General features: G+C 53.7%; 2 protein-coding genes across 4 annotated transcripts; one reads left to right on the top strand and one right to left on the bottom strand.

Moving 5' to 3' along the window:
- The first annotated feature begins 1,618 nt into the window (after positions 1-1,618).
- Positions 1,619-6,126, top strand: PRSS8 (serine protease 8). 2 transcript variants are annotated; one of them, XM_025370519.1, is made up of 6 exons: positions 1,619-2,175; positions 2,416-2,433; positions 4,184-4,346; positions 4,617-4,888; positions 4,975-5,141; positions 5,235-6,126. In XM_025370519.1, the coding sequence occupies exons 1-6, from the start codon at positions 2,091-2,093 to the stop codon at positions 5,559-5,561; spliced, it is 1,032 nt and encodes a 343-aa protein (XP_025226304.1). In that variant the 5' UTR covers positions 1,619-2,090; the 3' UTR covers positions 5,562-6,126. The 2 variants fall into 2 exon arrangements, with proteins under 2 accessions (XP_025226304.1, XP_025226305.1); XM_025370520.1 differs by having other exon boundaries at positions 4,184-4,257; positions 4,690-4,888.
- A 39-nt stretch (positions 6,127-6,165) lies between these two features.
- Positions 6,166-20,213, bottom strand: KAT8 (lysine acetyltransferase 8). Of its 2 annotated transcripts, XM_025370516.1 has the most exons (11): positions 19,991-20,213; positions 17,348-17,422; positions 17,094-17,269; positions 10,482-10,535; positions 10,217-10,381; positions 9,432-9,521; positions 7,401-7,541; positions 7,199-7,292; positions 6,953-7,103; positions 6,659-6,813; positions 6,166-6,339 (listed from the first exon to the last, which is right to left on the bottom strand). In XM_025370516.1, exons 1-11 carry the CDS (start codon positions 20,199-20,201, stop codon positions 6,275-6,277), a joined length of 1,377 nt encoding a protein of 458 aa, XP_025226301.1. In that variant the 5' UTR covers positions 20,202-20,213; the 3' UTR covers positions 6,166-6,274. The 2 variants fall into 2 exon arrangements, with proteins under 2 accessions (XP_025226301.1, XP_025226300.1); XM_025370515.1 differs by having other exon boundaries at positions 6,166-6,813.
- Positions 20,214-21,527: the final 1,314 nt, after the last annotated feature.

Raw genomic sequence — 21,527 nt, forward strand, 5'->3', positions numbered from 1 at the left:
TACACTTACCCCTTCCTCTACTGAAACCCACCCACCAGGCCCCATGTCTTGCCCCCTCCTCCCAGCTAAGACACTCCTTCCAGTCAGGCCCCTCCCACTCACCCACCCCAGGAATAACCTGACCTCCAGCCTGGACCCCAGACATCTGGTCTCCAGAAAGCAGGTGAGGACTCTAGGCTCTGCTTTTCCTGAAGCTCAGACCCAACAGGTGTTTTTTGTTTTTTGTCTTTTGTTTTTTGTTTGAGACAGGGTCTCGCTGTGTCGCCCAAGCTGGAGGGCAGTGGCGCCATCTCGGCTCACTGCAATCTCTGCCTTCTGGGTTCAAGTGATTCTCCTGCCTCAGCCTCTCGAGTAGCTAGGATTACGGGCATGCACCACCACACCCAGCTGATTTTTTTGTATTTTCAGTAGAGACGGGGCTTTGCCATGTTAGCCAGGTTGGTCTCCAACTCCTGACCTCAGGTGATCTTCCTGCCTTGGCCTCCCAAAATGCTAGGATTACAGGCATGAGCCACCACACCCAGGCTCAACAGGTGTTTTGAACGGCCAGAGTGGCCCTCAAAGAGGACATGCCTCACCCCCACTGCAGCCACACAGCAGGCTTTGTTTCCCTGAGCCTCTGCCCTCTGCAATCCATCCCCCGCATCTTCACCTTACCACCTTTTATAACCCCTTTCGGTCTCAGTTCCCAAGGCAGTTCCTCCAGGACCCTTTCACAATGCCAGCCTTTGCCAGGCTGCAGTATGCTCATGCCATTCTTTTTCATCGCTATTCCTAGCTTGAAATTATTGTGTAATTGCAATTTTTTAAATTTATTTTTATTTTTTACTTTTTTTAGACAGGGTCTCCCTCTGTTGCCCAGGCTGGAGTGCAGTGGTGCGACCACGCTTCATGCTTCATTGAACTCCTGGGCTCAAGCAATCCTCACGCCTCAGCCTCCCAAATAGGTGGGACCATAGGCATGCACCACAATGCCTGCCTAATTTTTATATTTCTTTTGGAGATGAGGCCTCGCTATATTCTCCAGGCTGGTCTGGAACTCCTGGCCTCAAGCGATGCTCCAGCCTCAGCCTCCAAAAGCCGACTAGTCACCTTGCCAGCCTGTTGGTGATTATTTGATTGAAGTGTGTCACCCCTACTTCATCATGAGCTCAGGGCTCAAGGGGAACGGGGCTGGTGCCTGTTTTGTCCTGGGCACCTGGGAACATCATAGGCACTCAGGAAATGTCTGTGGGATGATTGCTGCTGCTCCACAAGCTCACCACCACCGTCAGGTGCAGGTTTCGCAGAAAGAGCCTGGCGGGGAGCTGACCCTAGTGTCTTAAGCTCCCATACCCAGCCTAAGGAGGGAGGGAAGGAGGGAGGAGTGGCTGTGGCTCCAGATAATAAGGGCTGGGGCCAGGCCCTGGGGGGCATAACTGGCCTGAGATAACCTGAAAGACCTGAGGCGGAGGAGAGTCCATCACATTCCAGGGAGACTGCGGGCACACACACAAACCACATGCACGTGCGTACACACACACTCAAACACACTACACACACAGGGACACAGCCTACATATGTGCGCACACACACAGCATGTGCATGCACACCCACACCACACCACTTAAGGGGATACACACAGCCTACACACGCATACACCCACACCTTATACACACTACACACCGGGACAAACGGACTATGCACACGCACACACATACATACACACACAGACACATACATGTACACACGCGGGCCTGCGGCTCTGAAAGGACTCATGACTTCGGTGGCAGGAGGAGCTGGTGGGGCCCAGCCAGTGGGCGGGGCCAGGGGAGGGGCGGGCAGGTAGGTGCAGCCGCTCCTGGGAGGACCTTGCGTGGCCAGACCGTGCTGGTGACTTGTCCACACTGCTCGCTGCAGATACTCCAGGCGTCTCCCGTTGCGGCTGCTCCCTGCCTTAGAGGCCAGCCTTGGACACCTGTTGCCCCTTTCCAGCCCGGATTCTGGGGTCCTTCCCTCTGAACCAACATCTGGGTCCTGCCTTCGACACCACCCCTAGGCTTCCTACCTTGTGCGCCTGGAGTCTGCCCCAGGGGCCCTTGTCCTGGGCCATGGTCCAGAATGGGGTCCTGGGGCCTGGGCAGCTGGGGGCTGTGGCCATTCTGCTCTATCTTGGATTATTCCGGTCGGGGACAGGTAAGTGAAGACGTGGCAGCGGGGTGGGGACAATGCACAGGAGGAAGTCAGCGTGATCATTTTCTGGGGTGCGCCCTTGTCTGGGGCCCAAGAAAACCCACGGCCTCCCTAGCTCTTGGCCTCCCTTTCCCACCTCGGCTCTGCCAGGGAAGGGGCCAGCCCTCTGGAGCAGCGGTGGGTGCTAAGGGGTCAGGGAACCCGAGTCTTCCCTACTCACCCCTCCTCTTTCTTTCTTTCTAGGAGCGGAAGGGACAGAAGGTGAGACTTTCCTCAGAGAGGGAGGAGGGGAGGGGGAGGTGACTTGGATCGGATTCCCCTGGGGTTTAACCAGTGCCTGGCCTTCGGCTGGGCTGCCTTCCAACTAGATTCTCTTAGGGCTCCCAGAGTGGGGGGTTGTAGCCCTCACCTTACGGGCAGAGAAGCAGGGACTTGCCCAGGGCACACTGCCAGTGAGGGTGCAGCTGGGATTCAGATCCACGTCTGACTCCCAAAGTGAGGCAATTGAAGTGATTTTTTTGGTTTGGTTTTGTCTTTTGAAACAGGGTCTGGGTCTGTCGTCGCCCAGGCTGGAGTGCAGTGGCACCATCACAGCTCACGGCCCGCTCAGTGATCCAGCCTCCCAGGCTCACGTGATCCTCCCACCTCAGCCTTCCTAGTGGCTGGGACTACAGGTGCATGCCACCACGCCCAGCTAATTGTGTTTTTTTGTTTTTGTTTTTATTTTTGGTAGAGATGGGGGTCTCACTATGTTGGCCAGGCAGGTCTTGAACTCCTGGGCTCAAGCGATCCTCCTGCCTCAGCCTCCCAAAGTGCTGGGATTATAGGTGTGAGCCACCGTTCCCATCCTCGAGGTGGTTTTGTGGGAACCAAACCAAGGGTCTCCTTTCTTGGAAGGCACCCAACCCGGTTCTGAGTCAGACCAGCTTTCAATCCTGGCTTCCCCATGCACTGGCTCTGTGTCATTGACCAAGTCCCCCCACTTTTCTAAGCCTTAGACTCCGCACCTCTAAAATGAAGCTGGTCATGTCCGTCTCCTGGGGCTGTGGAGAGGATGCAGGGAGATGAGGAAACGAAAGCCCCTCCCAGGCCTGGCACAGCCGCTAGGCTCTCTAAATAGTGGCTATTGTCATGATGATAAGGGAGAGGAGGATCCGGTCTGCAGTTTTCTCTGCTCTTAGAAGACTTTGTGAAGAGCAGTTGGGTTCCACTCCAAACAGTGGCCTCGATGGGGTTGGGGCTGGGGCTGTCCTGGAAACTAGACATTCACGTCACGGGAGCCCAGTTCTGCTGTTGGTTTGTTGAACCCATGTCCACGATGCCATGGGCACTGCGGACATGGGACTCTGCCCCTAGGGAACACCCAGATTGGTGTGGTGGAAACAGACACAGTTGTGGACTCCGGAACAATTGTGAGATTGGGTAGCTTCAGGGAGCACAGTGGAGGTGGGGGGGTACTGGACTCGGAGGCAATGCCCAACTCAGCCAGCAGAAGCCCGCCTGTCTACGGAGGGGCTGCTGTTCCAGTCAAGCATCCACAGGCAAAGGGAAGTTTGCCAGACAGTAAGGATGGGGAAGGGCATTCCAGGTAGAGTGACCTGGATCAGCCAAGGTCCCAGGTAAACAAGTGCGTGGCCTGATGTACATGACTGAAGGGTCCAGAGGGGACGACCAGGTCCGATGGCAGTGCCATGGTTGTCTGGAATGTTATCTTAAGGGCCGCGTGGAGCCAGGGAAGGGTTTAAGCAGGACAGTGGCCTGGTCAGATTGGGGATTTTCAGACACAAGTAAGGGGCGGGATGGACAGAAGGCTTGCAAGGAGGGAGGCTGCCCTGAGACCTGAATTAGGTAATGGGTAGTGAACAGAAGGGGCAGAACTGCCCACACCTGGGAGGGAACAAAGGGGTGCTGACTCCTGTGAACCCACTTCCCAAGCTCTGTATCAGAGCTCCTGGGCTGCATGGGAGTGGCCAGGCTAACAACCTGACCCCTTCCTTTCCTCCCTGGGCAGCCCCCTGCGGTGTGGCCCCCCAAGCACGTATCACAGGTGGCAGCAATGCAGTCCCCGGTCAGTGGCCCTGGCAGGTCAGCATCACCTATGACGGCGTCCATGTGTGTGGTGGTTCTCTCGTGTCTGAGAAGTGGGTGCTGTCAGCTGCTCACTGCTTCCCCAGGTACCAAATGGTGAAAGTCAAAAGTGGGTTGGAGGTCAAAGTTCATGGGTCAATCCAGATCAGAGGTTGGGGTTCTTGGGTTGGGTCTGAGAGTGTCAGTTAAGTCTGGAAGGACCAGTTAGGAGTGAAGGTGAGGGGTCAGAGGTTACAGGATAAAACTAAGGTGCAATTTGAGACCTAAAAGGGGCTGATCGGAATCAGGGGTTCGCAGCAGGGGTTGGGGAACAAGGAGAGGTCTCCTCGGTCTCAGCCTTTGCCGCCTGCCTGCAGCGAGCACAGCAAGGAATCCTATGAGGTCAGGCTGGGAGCCCACCAGCTGGACTCCTACTCTGAGGACGTCCAGGTCAGCACCGTGGAGTACATCATCCCCCACCCCAGCTACCTCCAGGAGGGCTCCCAGGGTGACATCGCACTCCTCCAACTCAGCAGCCCTGTCACCTTCTCCCGCTACATCCGACCCATCTGCCTCCCTGCAGCCAACGCCTCCTTCCCCAATGGCCTCCACTGCACTGTCACTGGCTGGGGACATGTGGCCCCCTCAGGTGAGGTGGGACGCTGGGTGCTTAGAAGCGTGGAGGGGCAGCTGACTCGGGGAGGGGCCCAGAGTAAGCCTCTTTTGCCCCCACAGTGAGCCTCCTGGCACCCAAGCCACTGCAGCAACTTGAGGTGCCTCTGATCAGTCGTGAGACGTGTAACTGCCTGTACAACATCAATGCCAAGCCTGAGGAGCCACACTTTGTCCAGGAGGACATGGTGTGTGCCGGCTACGTGGAGGGGGGCAAGGACGCCTGCCAGGTAAGCACAGGCCCGGGGGACAGATAACCAGTGCAACTTGGGAAAGGAGGCCTGGCCGGGTCCTGATGGCTGCTGTGTGGCTTCTCTCCTCAGGGTGACTCTGGGGGCCCACTCTCCTGCCCTGTGGAGGGTCTCTGGTACCTGACGGGCATTGTGAGCTGGGGCGATGCCTGTGGGGCCCGCAACAGGCCTGGTGTGTACACTCTGGCCTCCAGCTATGCCTCCTGGATCCAAAGCAAGGCGACAGAACTCCAGCCTCGTGTGGTGCCCCAATCCCAGGAGTCCCAGCCCGACAGCAACCTCTGTAGCAGCCACCTGGCCTTCAACTCTGCCCCAGCCCAGGGCTTGCTGAGGCCCATCCTTTTCCTGCCTCTGGGCCTGGCTCTGGGCCTCCTCTCCCCATGGCTCAGCGAGCACTGAGCTGGTCCTGCTTCCAGGATGGATGCATCACACTCAAGGACAGGAGCCTGGTGTTTCCCTGATGGCTTTTGGACCCAGGGCCTGGCTTGAGCCACTCCTTCCTCCAGGACTCTGCGGGAGGCTGGGGCCCCATCTTGATCTTTGAGCCCATTCTTCTGGGTGTGCTCTTTGAGACCATAACTGAGAGTCAGGAGTTTCACTGCCTGTAGCGATGGCCAGAGCCTCTGGCCCCTCCTCCACCGTGGACCAGCCCATTGGCCAAGCTCCTGGGACCCTTGGCTATGAAAATGAGCCCTGGCTGCCACCTGTTTCTGGAAGACTGCTCCCAGCCCGCCTACCCAGCCTGATGGGCACATCCCTCTGCCCTCTCCCTGTGTTCTGGGCTGGGGCTGTCTTTGTGCAGCTTCGAGGACAGGAAAGGCCCCAATCTTGCCCACTGGCCGCTGAGCGCCCCCGAGCCCTGACTCCTGGACTCCGGAGGACTGAGCCCCCACCGGAACTGGGCTGATGCTTGGATCTGGGGTGGGGGTAACAGGGCAGAAAGGATTAAAATGTTTGAGCACAACTCGCCGTGCGTGTGTGAAGTGAAATGAAGACCATCGGCTCTTGGCCTCCCCTTCCCCTCCAAAGTCCAGGGCCACCAGCAGAACTGACTTTATTAAAAAAAGGACAAAACAGGTCTATACATATTTACAGGCTGGGGGCCAGGCCGCTCACTTCTTGGAGAGCTTGACTTGCTTGTGCTTGGGGGGTGCCCACTTGAGGCAGACGGAGTCCACTGTGGGGAGAAGGGGTGGGAGACAGGTCTGGGACTGGGCCAGACCAGCTCACACCTGGCTGCCCTGCTCTGGGCTCAGGCCAGTTTCACCTCCTCCAGGTGAGAACAAAAGGGCAGGCTGTGCTGAGGAGGGGCAGAGAAGCCCAGGAATGAGAGGCCCGCCCCAGGCTCCATCCTGGGAGCTGGTCCGACTGGTTTGGGATCATGTGACAGTAATAAGAAGGCCTTGACTCCTAGCAGTCCATATACCAACACTCCCCCATCCCCACTGCCCACACACCCCTTTCCCGCCCCCAACACACGGCAGCCCCCCACCCACCTGTGATGGGTGGTTTCTTATACTGGGCACTTTTGAGGTGCTCCTCCACCAGCTTGGGTGTGACACAGATCACGTGCTGGCCCTTCCAGTACTTGACCATATTGAGGGACTGCAGGGTACTGATGATGTCATTCTGGGTGATGCTGGTCATCTGGCTGCAAAAAGGGATGAGAGCAAATGCCAGACATGGTGCCCTTGTGGGATCTGGCCAGGATGGCGACAGGGTATGAGGAGGCAGGATCATGGCCCATCTCAGGACAAGTCCTGCCCCCATGGTCCAGGAGGCCCCCTCACCTGAGATCCTTGATGGACAGTGTGCCCCGGAAGTCCCGCAGGATCTCCAGCAGCACCCAGGACCAGTAGCTGCGGTAGCTGAGCTTGCCCAGGTCAGACAGAGGCTTCTCAGGGGAGCCGACCGTGCTTTCCAGCTTGGAGAGCTCATAACCTGACGGCAGTAGAAAGAGGAACTTAGAATCCAGCCTGCCCTGGCACCCCTGCCCCACAGGTCTCCCACTCCCAGACAGGCCAGGAACCACTCACTGAAAGCAATGAGGAACTTCCCGTAGCCACGGCGTTGGTAGGGGGGCAGGGTCAGGATGCAGGCCACGTTGTTTCCATCCGGGGACTCCTTCTCCTGCAGGAGGCAGGTGTTCAGGGCCACTGGGGAGGCTCTGCCCCCTCTCTGTTTATGCCCACCTTCGCCCTCCCCACCCTCCCCACCCTGAGCTTCCAGACCCAGTACCTTGGAGAAGTAGCCGACAATGTGGGCCCCCTGCCGGTCCACCTCAGTCAGGATGTAAAAAACGAACGGCTCCACGTCAAAGTACAGTGTCTTATGGTCCAGGAAAAGCTTGGCCAGCAGACACAGGTTCTGACAGTAAATCTGGGGGTGAGGAGGGGGAGACAGGCTCAGGGGGCAGGCACAGGTCCTACCCAGCTGGTTCCAGCGGCCAGCACCAGCCTGCAGGAAGTGGGCGCCTCGCAAGGCCAGACAGATTTCACACTGGAAGGAGTCTTCAGTCAGCCTCTGATGGACAGGGAACTGGAAATCAGAGAGCAACAGCACTTCGGAGGTGCCAGCAGAGCTGGACGAAGCCCGGCTACCCCTTCTGAGTGCCAAATACGGGCTGGGTGCCTTCCATGCAGGATCTGCTTCAGTCTTCACAGACATTAACTCTGTTTCAGCTCAGGACACTGAGGCTGCGAGGCAGGAATTCAGACTGTCCTGTTCATGGCTGTGTCCCCAGCACCTAGCACGAAGCTAAGTATGAAGCTGGGTGCCTGGTAAATATCTGCTGAATGGAAGAGCCTCGAGCCCTGTCTGTCCACTTGGCCGCACTCCAGGAGGGGGACAATGGGACTAAGTTTGGCTTCATGGCACAGACTAAAGGGTTCCCTGGTTTATGACACCACAACCACTCTCTCATCCAACCCGGCAGCTGTGCGAGCCCAGCACTGCCAGGCCCATCTCATTCAGGAGGAAGCTGAAGCTCCCAGAGTGTTGTCCAGGGCCTCAAAGCTGGCAGAGTGCAGAGCTGGAAAGCATCACCACATCTCCAGCGGAGGCCCTTCTGCCATTCCACCCAGCCATGCTCAGGAAGGCAGAGCAGGGGCAAGGGCTGGGCTCAACCTGCATATTCTCCGAGTCCAAGGCTAATCAAGCCCCAAGAGATCACCGATAATAACAAGGCCCGTGTTTATTAAGCACTTACTAGTGCCAAGCACTGCACTGAACACTTGACATTTGCTATCTCATTTATTCCACTAACACCACCACTAGGTAAATATTATGACTCCCGTCTTATGGACAAGGAAACAGGAACTATGTTAAGTAACTTGTCTGTGGTCAGTGAGGAAGTGACAGGGCAACGAGTCACCTTGCAGTGAGTGGAGCCACCCTGAAGCCTGCCCTCTCCGTCCTATGTTGTATGGCCCATCTGCCGGAAACCAGTACACTTGGCGAGACCCTCACAGACTGACAAGGCAAAGGCCAAGTTCTGTACAACAGCAGAGCAGGTCCCAAAGGTCCCAACCCACCCTGCTGAAGTCATTCCGGGCCAGGAACAAGGAACTCAGCCCTTGATAACCACAGAGCTCTCTCAGCAGGAAATTTCACACAAAGCAGTCCCCTCCCAGGCAAAAACAAACACCTTTCTTTCCAACCGAAGGAGAAAGCGCTTCTAAAAGCAGCCTCAGGCAAGACAATCTCCTCTGGGTTCCAGAACAACTCAAATTTGAACCTAACCCCGCCAGCAGAAGAATCCTGGGGCCACCACAGGGCCCTGTGTTTCCTATGCACCAACCATAGGCCTAGTGTCAGGCTAGGAGGCCCTGAGAGGCCTTCTTTTTTTTTTTTTTTTTTGAGACAGATTCTCACTCTGTCGCCCAGGCTGGAGTGCAGTGGCGCAATCTCAGCTCACTGCAACCTCTACCTCCCTGGTTCAAGCAATTTTCGTGCCTCAGCCTCCAGAGTAGCTGGGATTACAGGTGTGCACAACCACGCCGGCTAAGTTTTTTGTATTTTTAGTAGAGAAGGTTTCGTCATGTTGCCCAGGCTGCTCTCGAACTCCTGAGCTCAGGCAATCTGCCCACCTCAGCCTCCAAAAGTGCTAGGATTACAGGTGTGAGCTACAGTGCCCGGCCCCTCAGAGGCATTCTGCCCATAGAGGCTCAGCTAAAGCTGCTCCCTCCCTCCCCTTTGGTGGCAATGAGGATCATCTGGGAGGTGCCCAGGGCCTCCCCGGCCTCCCCCAGCCCCCGGCCACCCACTCACCTTATGGTCTTTGCCATCAACTTCGTAGACGGAGATGTTGCTCTTGCGGTAGATCTCTTTCCCGGGGGGCTGCCGCCACTGGCACTGACCCTGGTGGGGGACAAGAGAACAGGCTCGCTGCCCATAGCTTCTCTGCTAGGAGGCCCCCACCCCACCACTACGTGCTTTGGAGCAAGTCTCTGCCTCTCTGTTTCCCCCCACAACACTTCACTTGCATTGAGTAATCCTCCCAGCAGCCTTAGGAAAGCAATCCTGCTTTATAGACCAAGGCCCAGCACAGAGACGCAAACATCACACAGCGGGGTGGGGTTTTGAGTCTCTGTGGGCCTGGCTCTGGAGGGACCCGTCCATGACAATGGCTTCCCTAAACCACACCTATTCGCTTCAGATTCCACACCTCTGGAAGCAGCCCACTGTGTCAGTGATGACAGCGCCCCTTCCTGACAGCCCCCAGTTTTGTCCACACTTAAGGTCCCACTGCCAGGGCCTATGTGTGCTTCCTGGGATGGGGCTGGCCTTGACAAAAGACCCGAAGGGGGTGAGTTACTGTCCCCATTCCAGAGAAGAGGAAGCTGAGGTCTGGAGTTGGCAAGGTCACCCTTCCAGCAACAGCAAAGCCAGGCCTGGAATCCAGGCCTCTTGACCCCTAGCAGCAATTCCCTATACTCGCCCCTCTGGGCCTGTCTCCTCCCTGGAGCTGCCAGCGCAGCCGCCCTCAGCCTCCCTGCCTGCCTCTGCCTCTCACCAGGCCCCTGCCCAGTTCGGCCCGGCCAGCCTAGCCTCACCAAGTGGAAGCGGTAGCTCTTCTCGTATTTCATGTACTTGAGGCAGTACTCGCAGAGCCAGAGCTTGGGCTGTTTCCCATAATCTTCGGGGAACGGTGAGAAATACCAGGCATCAATTTCGTAGTTCCCGATGTGGATCTTGTCCACATACTTCACCTTGGTGATCTGCAGGCAGGGTGGGAGTGGGGCACAGTGCATGGCTCAGCAGGGGCTCCTCAGCAAGGGGAGACAGGGGACCTGCAGGCAGCTTCCCAGCCCCGCTTACCGCCTCGTGCTCCTTCTCCAAGGCCGCTGTGGTGGGGTCCATCTCTGCATAAGTCTGGGCCAGGAAAGAAAAGTAAGCAGAGGTGAACAGAAGTGGTAACCAGGCTGTCCCTCCCCTGCCAGCAACAGCAAAGCCAGGCCTGGAGTCCAGGCCTCCTGGAATCCAGGACCCACAAGGCTTCCCTGCTGTCTTCCAGACCTCATTTCTGGATGGCAATAATAACCACACCAATAGCTAACCTGTCTGACTCAGTTCTGAAGCTGGCTGGTCCAGGCTCCTCTCGCATCCACCCGCCCCGCCCCCGGATATCCCAGACATCCTTGATGTCCAAGTTTGGACCTTTTGCCAGATGAACAGGGTTAGGATCGGAATAGGGGCTTTGGCTGCACAACGGGGGGCAATCCAGCTCTGCCAAAGTTGTGAGACTCAAATGAAATAACAGATATTGCCTTCCAGGCCCACCATAAGAACTGTTACCATCTCCCCGATGTGCCTGGACCCCTTTCCTGAGCACCAAACCCTGCCTGCCCATGAGACTGCCCCAGAGGTCCCTCCCACAGGGACAGCAGACTCAAGATGTGCAGAAAGGACCTCAACACTCCTCCCTGCAAACCTGCGCCTGCCTCCTCCTGGGTTGCTCATTTTACTGGGAACATCACTCTTGGTCCCAATGTCCAAGACATGTAACTAGGCTTGCCTCAGACTACTCCCTCTCCCTCAGCCTGGCCAAGTCCTAATACAGCGATGCCGACTCTACTTCTGACATCTCTGGAATTGGGTCCTCTCTGGAATTCTCCTCTCTGTCCTGCTCCAGGTAGTCATGGCCCCATCTCAGGTCTGGACAATTCACTAGGCCTCCTCAGATTCCCTGCCTCCAGCCCCAGCCTCCTCATTGCTATCAGCAGCCCCCTTTTTGCGGCCTTCATGCTTTAGGACAAACAGCTCCTTCCACCTGGAGAATGCCCTTCCTTCCCTCACTGCCAGCAGAAAACGCTTCCTCAGCCTGGCACGGAGCATGAGTCAGGTGAGTCCATGATGCTTTGTGATCTATCCTGTGTCACTGTTGTTATTGTGCTCTTTCCCATCCTTCAAGGCTTGAGATTCTTACCACCCCCTCCAGGAGGCCTGACTGGATTCTTCCCATCCAGAAAACATTCGCTCCTTCTCAAGTTCAGTGAGAAGCGGTCAACAGGGCAACACCAGCCAAGTATGCCCACCTGGGTTCCTCTATTTTTCAAGTCCTTAGAAAGCAGAGACTAAGAGTCACACCACACTCACAGCACATCCTGCTCCTAGACCAGACCCTGCGGGAGGAACCCAGTATAGCCTGACAATGGAGGAGGGACCCAAGATGGCCCATGACCTACACCAGGGCAGACGAGGCCCTGCCCTCTAGCTGAGAAGGGAGAAAGGAGCCAGCACTTTACCCAGAACCCCCTCCACAAAGCACTGTGCTTATATGGCCTCATTTAATCCTTTCAGTAACCCTTACATAGAATGTTATTTCCTTTTTTTTGAGACGGAGTCTCACTCTGTCACCCAGGCTGGAGTACAGTGTCACCATCTCATCTCACTGCAACCTCCGACTCCCAGGTTCAAGCAATTCTCCTGCCTCAGCCTCCCAAGTAGCTGGGACTACAGGCACATGCCACCACATCAAGGTAATTTTTGTATTTTTAGTAGCGACAGATTTCGCCATGTTGGCCAGGCTGGTCTCAAACTCCTGACCTCTGAGCCACTGCGCCCAGCTGCATTCTTATTTCAATTTTACAGAGTAGTAAACAGGCAGGGCAAGGTGAGGTCCCTTGCCCTCAGGGACTAGTGAGCTGCCATTTATTCCAAGTGGCAAGCACGGCATAGACATTATTTCTTTTTTTTTTTTTTTTCTCACTCTGTCACCCAGGCTGCAGTGCAGTGGCGAGATCTCAGCTCACGACAACCTCTGCCTCCTGGGCTTAAGTGATTCTCCTGCGTCAGCCTCCCAAGTGGCTGAGACTACATGTACCTGCTACCATGCCCGGCTAATTTATTTTGCTTTTTGAGACGAAAGTTTGCTCTTGTTGCCCAGGCTGGAGTGGAATGGCACAATCTTGGCTCACCACAACCTCCACCTCCTGAGTTCAAGCCATCTTCCCACCTCAGTCTCCCAAGTAGCTGGGATTACAGGAGCCCACCAGCACGCCCAGCTAATTTTTTGTATTTTTAGTAGAGATGGGGTTTCACCATGTTGGCTAGGCTGGTCTCAAACTCCTGACCTTCAGATGATCTACCCACCTTGGCCTCCCAAAGTGCTGGGATTACAGGTATGAGCCATAGCCTTTTTTTTTTTTTTTTTTTTTTTTTTGAGACAGAGCCTCGCCCCGTCACCCAGGCTGGAGTGCAATGGCACCATCTCAAGTCACTGCAACCTCGCCTCCTGGGTTCAAGTCATTCTCCTGCCCCATACTCCCAAGTAGCTGGGATTACAGGTGTGCGCCATCACACCCAGCTAATTTTTGTATCTTTAGTAGAGAGGGGTTTCACCACGTTGGTGATGCTGGTCTCGAACTCCTGACCTCGTGATCTGCCCACCTCGGCCTCCCAAAGTGCTGGGAATACAGGCATGAGCTACTGCACCCGGCCTGTGCCTGGCCTCTTTTTGTATTTTTAGTAGAGACAGGCTTTCACCGTATTGGCCAGACTGGTCTCGAACCCCTGACCTCAAATGATCCAATCATCTCAGCCTCCCAGAGTGCTGGGATTACAGGCATGAGCCACTGCACCCAGCCGACATTATTTCATTTTGTCCTCACAATGAGCCTTTGAAATAAGAGTGCTCATTGTCCCTGTTGTATAAGAGACAAAACTGAGGCACAAAGAGGTGAGGTCACTTGCCCAAGGTCACAGAACTGGTACTCAGCAGTCGGGCATGGGCGCCTGGTCTGTCCAATTCTGAAGCTAACCACTGTAAAGATGAGGAAGAAAGATTTTCCTTCTCACACATCTCTCTTTTTTTTTTTTTTTTTGAGATGGAGTCTCTCTCTGTTGCCAGGCTGGACTGCAGTGGCGTGATCTTGGCTCACTGCAACCTCTGTCTCCCACATTCAAGTGATTCTCCTGCCTCAGCCTCCCAAGTAGCTGGGAGCCCAGCTAATTTTTGTATTTTCAGTAGAGATGGGGTTTCACCATGTTGGCCGGGCTGGCCTCGATCTCTTGACCTCGTGATCCACCCGCCTCAGCCTCCCAAAGTGCTGGGATTACAGGCGTGAGCCACCGCGCCCAGCCCCTCACACATCTCTTTAAAACACATTTCCCAATTCTTACAAAATACAGTACTCTTCTGCCAATGCAATAAAGAACTACAAAAACACTACTTTTCTTAATTGTTGCAATTTATTTAGAATTAAACATTAATTAGGCTCTGAAGAACCTTGCTGATTGTTAACTGGATGATTGTTTCATTACCTATTCTTTGATTTAATCACCACTGGCCCGTTATCCACCTTGCTGGTTGCCAGCTCAGAGGTATGTCTTTGTTAAGTGCAAAACAGTTGAGGAATTAATCTTAGATCTACGCTGTCCAATAGAGTAGCCACTTGTCACATAGGGCTATTTAAAATTATACTCAGCCAAACATGGTGGCTCATGCCTGTAATCCCAGCACTTTGAGAGGACGAGGTGGGAGGATCACTTGAGGCCAGGAGTTCCAGACCACTCTGGCCAACATAGCAAAACCCCATCTCTACTAAAAATTAAAAAAATTAGCTGGATGTGGTGGCACATGCCTGTAATCTCAGATACTTGGGAGGCTGAAGTATGAAAATTGCTTAAGCCAGGAAGGCGGAGGTTGCAGTAACCCGAGATCTTGCCACTGTACTCCAGCCTAGGTGACAGAGTGAGACTCTTCAAAAAATGAAAATTTTGGCTGGGCACGGTGGCTCACACATGTAATTCCAGCACTTTGGGAGGCCGAGGCAGGTGGAACACTTGAGGTCAGGAGTTTGAGGCCAAACATGGTGAAACCCTATCTCTACTAAAAACACAAAAATTAGCCGGGCATGGTGGTGCATGCCTGTAGTCCCAGCTACTTGGGAGGCTGTGGCAGGAAACTCGCTTGAACCCGGGAGGCGGAGGTTGCAGTGAATTCAGATCACACACCACCGCACTCCAGCCTGATTGACAAAGCGAGACTCTGTCTCAAAAAAATAAAAATAAATAAATTTTTAAAAAAATAATTATAATGCTTTTATTTTTTTTTGAGACAGTCTTGCTTGGACACCCAGGCTGGATGGAGTACAGTGGCATGATCTCGGTTCACTGCAACCTCTACCTCCTGGGTTCAAGCAATTCTTCTGCCTCAGCCTCCTAAATAGCCGGGATTACAGGCGTATACCACCACACCCGGCTAATTTTTGTATTTTTAGTAGAGATGGGGTTTGGCCACGTTGGCCAGGCTGGTCTCAATCCCATGACCTCAAGTGATCCACCCACCTCTGCCTCCCAAAATGTTGGGATTACAGGCATGAGCCACTGCACCCGACCATGATTTTAAAATTCTTAATTCTTAGTCACACTTGACACATTTCAAGTGCTCAACAACTACATGTGGCTAGTAGCTACTGTACTGGATACTACAGCTATAGAACATTTCCATTACAATAGGAAGTTCAATTGGGCAGTTTAGACCTTGAGGAGTTCTTCCAGTTTAGGGTATTTCAATTTTTTAAATCACACCACAGTAGAAAGTACACTTGGCACTGTAAACCTGTTGACATGTCCATATATACACACAAGTGTGTGCTAGGATCATTGGGAAGGTACGGCTGGAACAAGAGGAATCCTGCACACTTTTATTGGGTGTGAAATAAAAGCTGCTCAAAACAATACTTACCCTTAATAAAGTGCAACACCCTGAATTTTCTATCTTATCCACTTTATTTCTTCCATTTAAAGAAATTTAAATGCTGGGCTTGCCCACTGAACTGATGTACTCAGAAGGATGAAACTGCAACGGCTGAAAGTAACAAATGTTTGGGTGTCTGGAGACTTTGACAATCTTGCTCTGGTTTGCACTCCTCATTTTAATTTTGTAAATTAAGACACTGAGACTTGGTTGGGCACAGTGGCTCACACCTGTAATCCCAGCACTTTAGGAGACTAAGGCAGGAGGATCGCTTGAGACCAGAAGTTTGAGACCAGTGTGGGCAACATAGCAGACCCCGTCTCTACAAACAAATAAAAAAATTAGCCAGCCATGGTGGCACTTGCCTATGGTCCCAGCTACTCAGGAGGCTGAGGCAGGAGGATTGCTTGAGCCCAGGAGGTTGAGGCTGAAGTGAGCCATGACTGTGCCACTGCACTCAGCCTAGACGATAGAGTAAGACCCTGTCTCAAAAAAAACAAAAACAAAAACAAACCAATATGTACAACTATTATACATCAATACAAGAAAAAACCAAGGCAGGTACAGTGATGCACACCTGTAGTCCCAGCTACTTAGGAGGCTGAGGCAGGAAGAACATTTGGGCCCAGGAGTTCAAGTCCAGCCTGAGCAACACAGCAAGACTCTCATCTCTTAAGAAAAAACCAAAATCATGGCTAAGGCCTCTGGCTCTGAGGTAGCACAATCTAGCTGGTAGATCTAATTCCTGTCTGGGTCCCTAAACCTATCTGCAGCTCTTCTATAAATTGGAGATAATAATGCTTACTTCACAGGCCTGCTGTGAAATGTCAGTGAGGTCATGTATTAAAACACTTAGCTTAGGCTGGGAGCAGTAGCTCACACATGTAATCCCAGCACTTTGCGAGGCCGAGGTGGGCGGATCACCTGAGGTCAGGAGTTCGAGACCAGCCTGACCAATATGGTGAAACCTCGTCTCTACTAAAAATACAAAAATTATCTGGGCGTGGTGACAGGCACCCGTAGTCCCAGCTACTCAGGAGGCTGAGACAGAACTGCTTGAACCCAGGTGGCGGAGATTGCACTGAACCGAGATCGTGCCACTGCACTCCAGCCTGGGCGACAGAGAGACTCCATCTCAAAACAAAACAAAACAAAAAAAAGCCAGCATTTAGCTTAATACTTTGGCTCACTGGCTAACAAGTGTTTGGCATTATTATTCTAATTCCAGCCCACCGTTTTACTGCCTGTGTGACCTTGGGCATGTTACTTAATCTCTCTGAGCCTGCTTCCTCACCTACCAAAAAGTAACTATTCCTGTGTGTTGAACTGTTGGGAAGAATGAGGAGCTTATACACAAACAGGACTTGGCAGGGTGCCTGGCTATAGCAACTGCCCAATAACATTCTCGTCTTTCCTACTAAACTTCAAGTCATTTTTCTACTAAGACACAGCCACTAGGAGACAAAAGAGGCTCCTGGTGCAGGAGGCCTGCGTTCTAGTCCCAGCTGTGCCATTTCCTTGCTGTGAGACTGCAGCGAAGCCCTTACCCTCTAAGCCTGTTTCCTTAGCTATGAAAAATAAGTAAGAGGAAGTAGGTAAAGTCCCTGACACACTACAGGAGCTTAAGAAATGGGATTTGCTATGGTTTTGGCACTGGGGCCCGAGAGACCCAAGGGAGCTGGCAGAGACAGCTAGGCCTCCCGGGCCTGTGGATGGGAAGGGATCCGGACCTTCTGCACATGGTTGATCTCATCATGCTTGCGCTTTTGGTTGCGAGTGATCTTGCGCTCAGGCTGCTCTGCGAGCTCACTCAGGTACTTCTCTGAGTTCTTTTGCACAGCATCCTTCACTGTCTTGGTCAGCGCCAGCCGGTTCTTGTCTACCCACTCGTCCAGCCGCCGGTTAACTGTAAGGATGGGCCATGAGAGTGCTGCCAGGGCACCCAACTCCCCGCACCCAGGCCCAGATGCACCAAGCCACTCACAGCCCACATAGTGTACATAGAATTCCTCTCGGCCCTCCTGGTCGTTCACTCGAGACTGGATCACTTCAGCAGAATCTGTGATGGAAAAAGGCTAGGGTCATCAGGAAGGTAAGGCTGGAACAAAAGGAATCCTGCACACTGAGGAGCAGTTTCCAGAATCCAGGGCCACGCATCAGCTAACCTCACTAGTTCACCTCTGCCATTCTACTCAATCACTGCCACAACTGTGAGGTGGACCAGGTTGGGGCTGTTATTACTATTTTATGAATGAGAAAATAACTGGGGCTGCGTGCGGTGGCTCACGCCTATAATCCCAGCACTTTGGGAGGCGGAGGCGGGCAGATCACCTGAGGTCGGGAGTTCGAGACCAGCCTGACCAACATGGAGAAACTCTGTCTCTACTGAAAATACAAAATTAGTTGGGCGTGGCGGCGCATGTCGGTAATCCCAGCTACTGGGGAGGCTGAGGCAGGAGAATCACTTGAACCCGGGAGGCGGAGGTTGCGGTGACCCGAGATCACGCCATTGCATTCCAGCCTGGGCAACAAGAGTGAAACTCTGCCTCAAAAAAAAAAAAAGGGGGAAATTAACTGGCTGGGTGTGTGGCTCACACCTGTAATCCCAGTAGTTTCGGAGGCCGAGATGGGCAGATCACTTGAGGCCAGGAGCTGGAGACCAGCCTGGTCAACATGGCAAAACTCCACCTCTACTAAAAATACAAAAAAAAAAAAAAGAGTCAGGCGTGGTGGCACACACCTGTAATCCCAGCTACTCGGGAGGCTGAGGCAGGAGAATTGCTTGAACCTGGGAGGCACAGGTTGCAGTGAGCCGGGATTATACCACTGCACTGTGGCCTGGGTGACAAAAGCAAGACTCTGTCTCAAAAAAAAAAAAAAGAACCCCAAAAAACAAAACAAAACTGAGGCTTACCCAGGGTCACAGATTTGAAGTGATAAGAGCTGATACTTAACTGAATTTAAGTCTGACTCTAAATTCAATGCTTATTTTACCATATACCTTCAGTTGCTCATTTGTTCAGGGATCATGAGTGCTGACTCTGGATTAAGATAGCCTACATTAATATATAATTCCAGGTCTGGGCACTATGGCTCACGCCTGTAATCCCAACACTTTGGGAGGCCAAGGTGGGTGGATCACGAGGTCAAGAGGTCAAGACCATCTTGGCCAACATGGTGAAACTTCGTCTCCACTAAAAATACAAAAATCAGCTGGGCGTGGCACCGCACACCTGTAGTCCCAGCTACTCAGGAGGCTGAGGCAGAAGAATGGCTTGAACTCGGGAGGCAGAGATTGCAGTGAGCCAAGATGGTGCCACTGCACTCCAGCCTGGCAACAGAGTGCGATTCCGTCTCAAACAAACAAAACAAAACAAACAAACAAAATATATAAAATTGCAGCTCCCGACTTCCTAGCTATGTGTAACTGAGCCAGTTATTCCATCTTTCTGAGCCTCAGTCTCTTCATCTGTGAAAAGGGATAACAGCTGGGCACAGTGGCTCATGCCAGTAATCCCAACACTCTGAGAGGTTGAGGTGGGAGGATCACTTGAGCCTAGAAGGTCTAGGCTTCAGTGAGCTGTCACAGCGCCATGGCACTCCCACCTGGGTGACAGAGCAAGATCCTGTCCCAAAAAAAAAAAAAAAAGGGATAATAGTGCCAACCTTAGAAGGTGAGTTAATGCCTCCAAAATTTTTAGCAGAGCACCTGACAATTAGCAGAGCATTCAATAAGTGAGTAAGGCAACCACTATGTGTCTGGCCCTATGCTGCGTTGTTGCTGGGTACAGAGGACACAGTGATGAATCACAAGAAGTCCTGCCCTCCAGAAGTTCCCAGTATGATGGAGGAACACAGAGAGAGAAAATTACAACATAATGTTACAAAAACGATGACTGAGGTATGAAAAAAATGTTGCAGGAACACAGAGAAGGGAACCACTCACTTCGCCTGAAGGGGAATCAAGGATGACATCACAAAGGATATGAAGTTAAGAGGATGAGTAAGAGCTAGGCAGGCGAACAAGGAGAAAGGGAAGAAAACGCATTCCAAGCAGAGGGCACAGGTGGTAAAGGGCGTGTGGTCTTCAGAGGACAGTGTGTTCTGGCCTGGCAATGCCCTTTGCTAGGGTTGGCTACAAACTGGAGAGGTCACAAAAATGAATGCCACTCTAAGGAGTTTGGGGTTAATTTTGAAAATGAGAGAAGGCAGCAGAACATTAGGAAAGGGAAGCCTGTTGTTTCTGGGAAGGTCTCTCTGCGGGTGGCTGCCAGGGACATATGGAAAGAGAAGACGCAGAGACAAGAGACGGGTGAAGAAGCAGGGTTAGCAAGAAAAAGGAATGAAGCCTAAGACTGGGCAAAGAAGTGGAATGGGAACAATCCTGGTGAAGGCCTGAGTGGTGGGTTTGTAGGCGTCGCTCCACATCATCAAAGGTCGACAGCCTCCCACAACCCGGCTGGTTTCTCAGGGCCTAGATCGCGGCGTTCTTTCCTCAAACCCCGCCCCTCCTCCTCTCCACTCCCAGCCCCCGGATCTCGCCCTCACTGAGAGCCCGTCCTCTGGCCCCGCCCCGCCCCCTGGCCCTGAGCTCCGCCCAGCCCCCGGCCCCGGGCCCCGCCCTCACGCCAGGTGCTATCCGGCCGCCGGCACAGGTACGTTTCTCCGATCTCCACCGTGACTTCCGGCTCGCCGCGCGCCGGGGTCGGCGGAGAGACGCGGCCCGGGGATGGGGCAGTCCCCTCGGCGGCCGCATTCTCCCCGGGCCCTGGCTCGCCCTCCCCCGCGACCCCTGAAGTCGCCGCTGCAACCGCCGCAGCAGCTCCCTGTGCCGCCATCGCGGGAGGGGAAGTGACGCCAGAGTCGGACGCCACGCAGCTCTTCTGCCTCCGGGTCAGCAGTGCGTGGGGCGGGCTCCTCAAGGTTTGAGGGTGGGGTCTGTGACGTGGCAGGAGCCGATTGGCTTCTGCGGCCGTCCCTCGCGGCCCCGCGAGGAGCTGGATGTTGAGTGTGCGGCAGTCTTGGAGCGCCTGGTTTTCCGTGAGGACCTGTGGCTGCAGCCTATGGTCGAGGAGAGGATGTCTCATGCGATGACTCAACTCAACCTTTTATTTGTTTATTTATTTATTTATTTATTTAGAGACGGAGTCATGCTCTGTCGCCCAGGCTGGAGTGCAGTGGCGTGATCTCGGCTCACTGCAACCTCCGCCTCCGGGTTCAAGCGATTCTTCTGCCTCAGCCTCCCGAGTAGCTGGGACTACAGGCGCGCGCCACCACGCCCACCTAATTTTTATATTTTTAGTAGAGACGGGGTTTCACCATGTTTTCCAGAATGGTCTCAATCTCTTGACCTCGTGATCCGCCAGCCTCCACCTCCCAAAGTGCTGGGATTTATAGGCGTGAGCCACCGCGTCCGGCCAGCTGAACCATTTTAAAGGCCCTGGTGCTTGAGGAAGCCAAGATGTGCCAGTTTTCAGCGGGAGCTGCCCACGTTTTAACAGGGCGGAGTCAGAGCGTCCGCCCGGGTGGCCTGGAGCCGCACACTCGAGCTGGCCTAATGTCGCTCACCTTTTTTTGTTTTTTTTGAGATGGAGTCTAGCTCTGTTGCCGAGTCTGGAGTGCAGTGACGTGATCTCGGCTGACTGCCACCTCTGCCTCCCGGGTTCAAGCAATTCTCCTGCCTCAGCCTCCTGAGTAGCTGGGATCACAAGTGCGCGCCACCACGCACGGCTAATTTTTGTATTTTTAGTAGAGACAGGGCTTCACCCTGTTGGCCAGACTGGTCTCTGACTCCGGACCTCAGGTGATCCGCCCGCCTCGGCCTCCCAAAGTACTAGGATTACAGGGGGCTCGGAGTACAGGCGTGAGCCACCGTTCCCAGCCAGTGCCCCGTTTTTGAAGGTTGAAGAGACTATCCCTTATTTGGGATACAGTTGGGGCGGGGAAAGCAGAACGGGTATGTTCAGGGATAGCCCATAAATCATCCTCACAGGATAGTCTAAAGAAAGGACGAGTTGGGCTGGGCGTGGTGTCTCACGCCTGTAATCTTAGTACTTTGAGAGGCCAAATCTCAGTACTTTTGAGACGCCGAGGTGGGCGGATCATCAGGTCAGGAGATGGAGACCATCCTGGTTAACACAGTGAAACCCCGTCTCTACTAAAAC

The sequence above is a fragment of the Theropithecus gelada genome, chromosome 20 (assembly GCF_003255815.1).
Source record: "Theropithecus gelada isolate Dixy chromosome 20, Tgel_1.0, whole genome shotgun sequence".
NCBI lineage: Eukaryota > Metazoa > Chordata > Mammalia > Primates > Cercopithecidae > Theropithecus > Theropithecus gelada.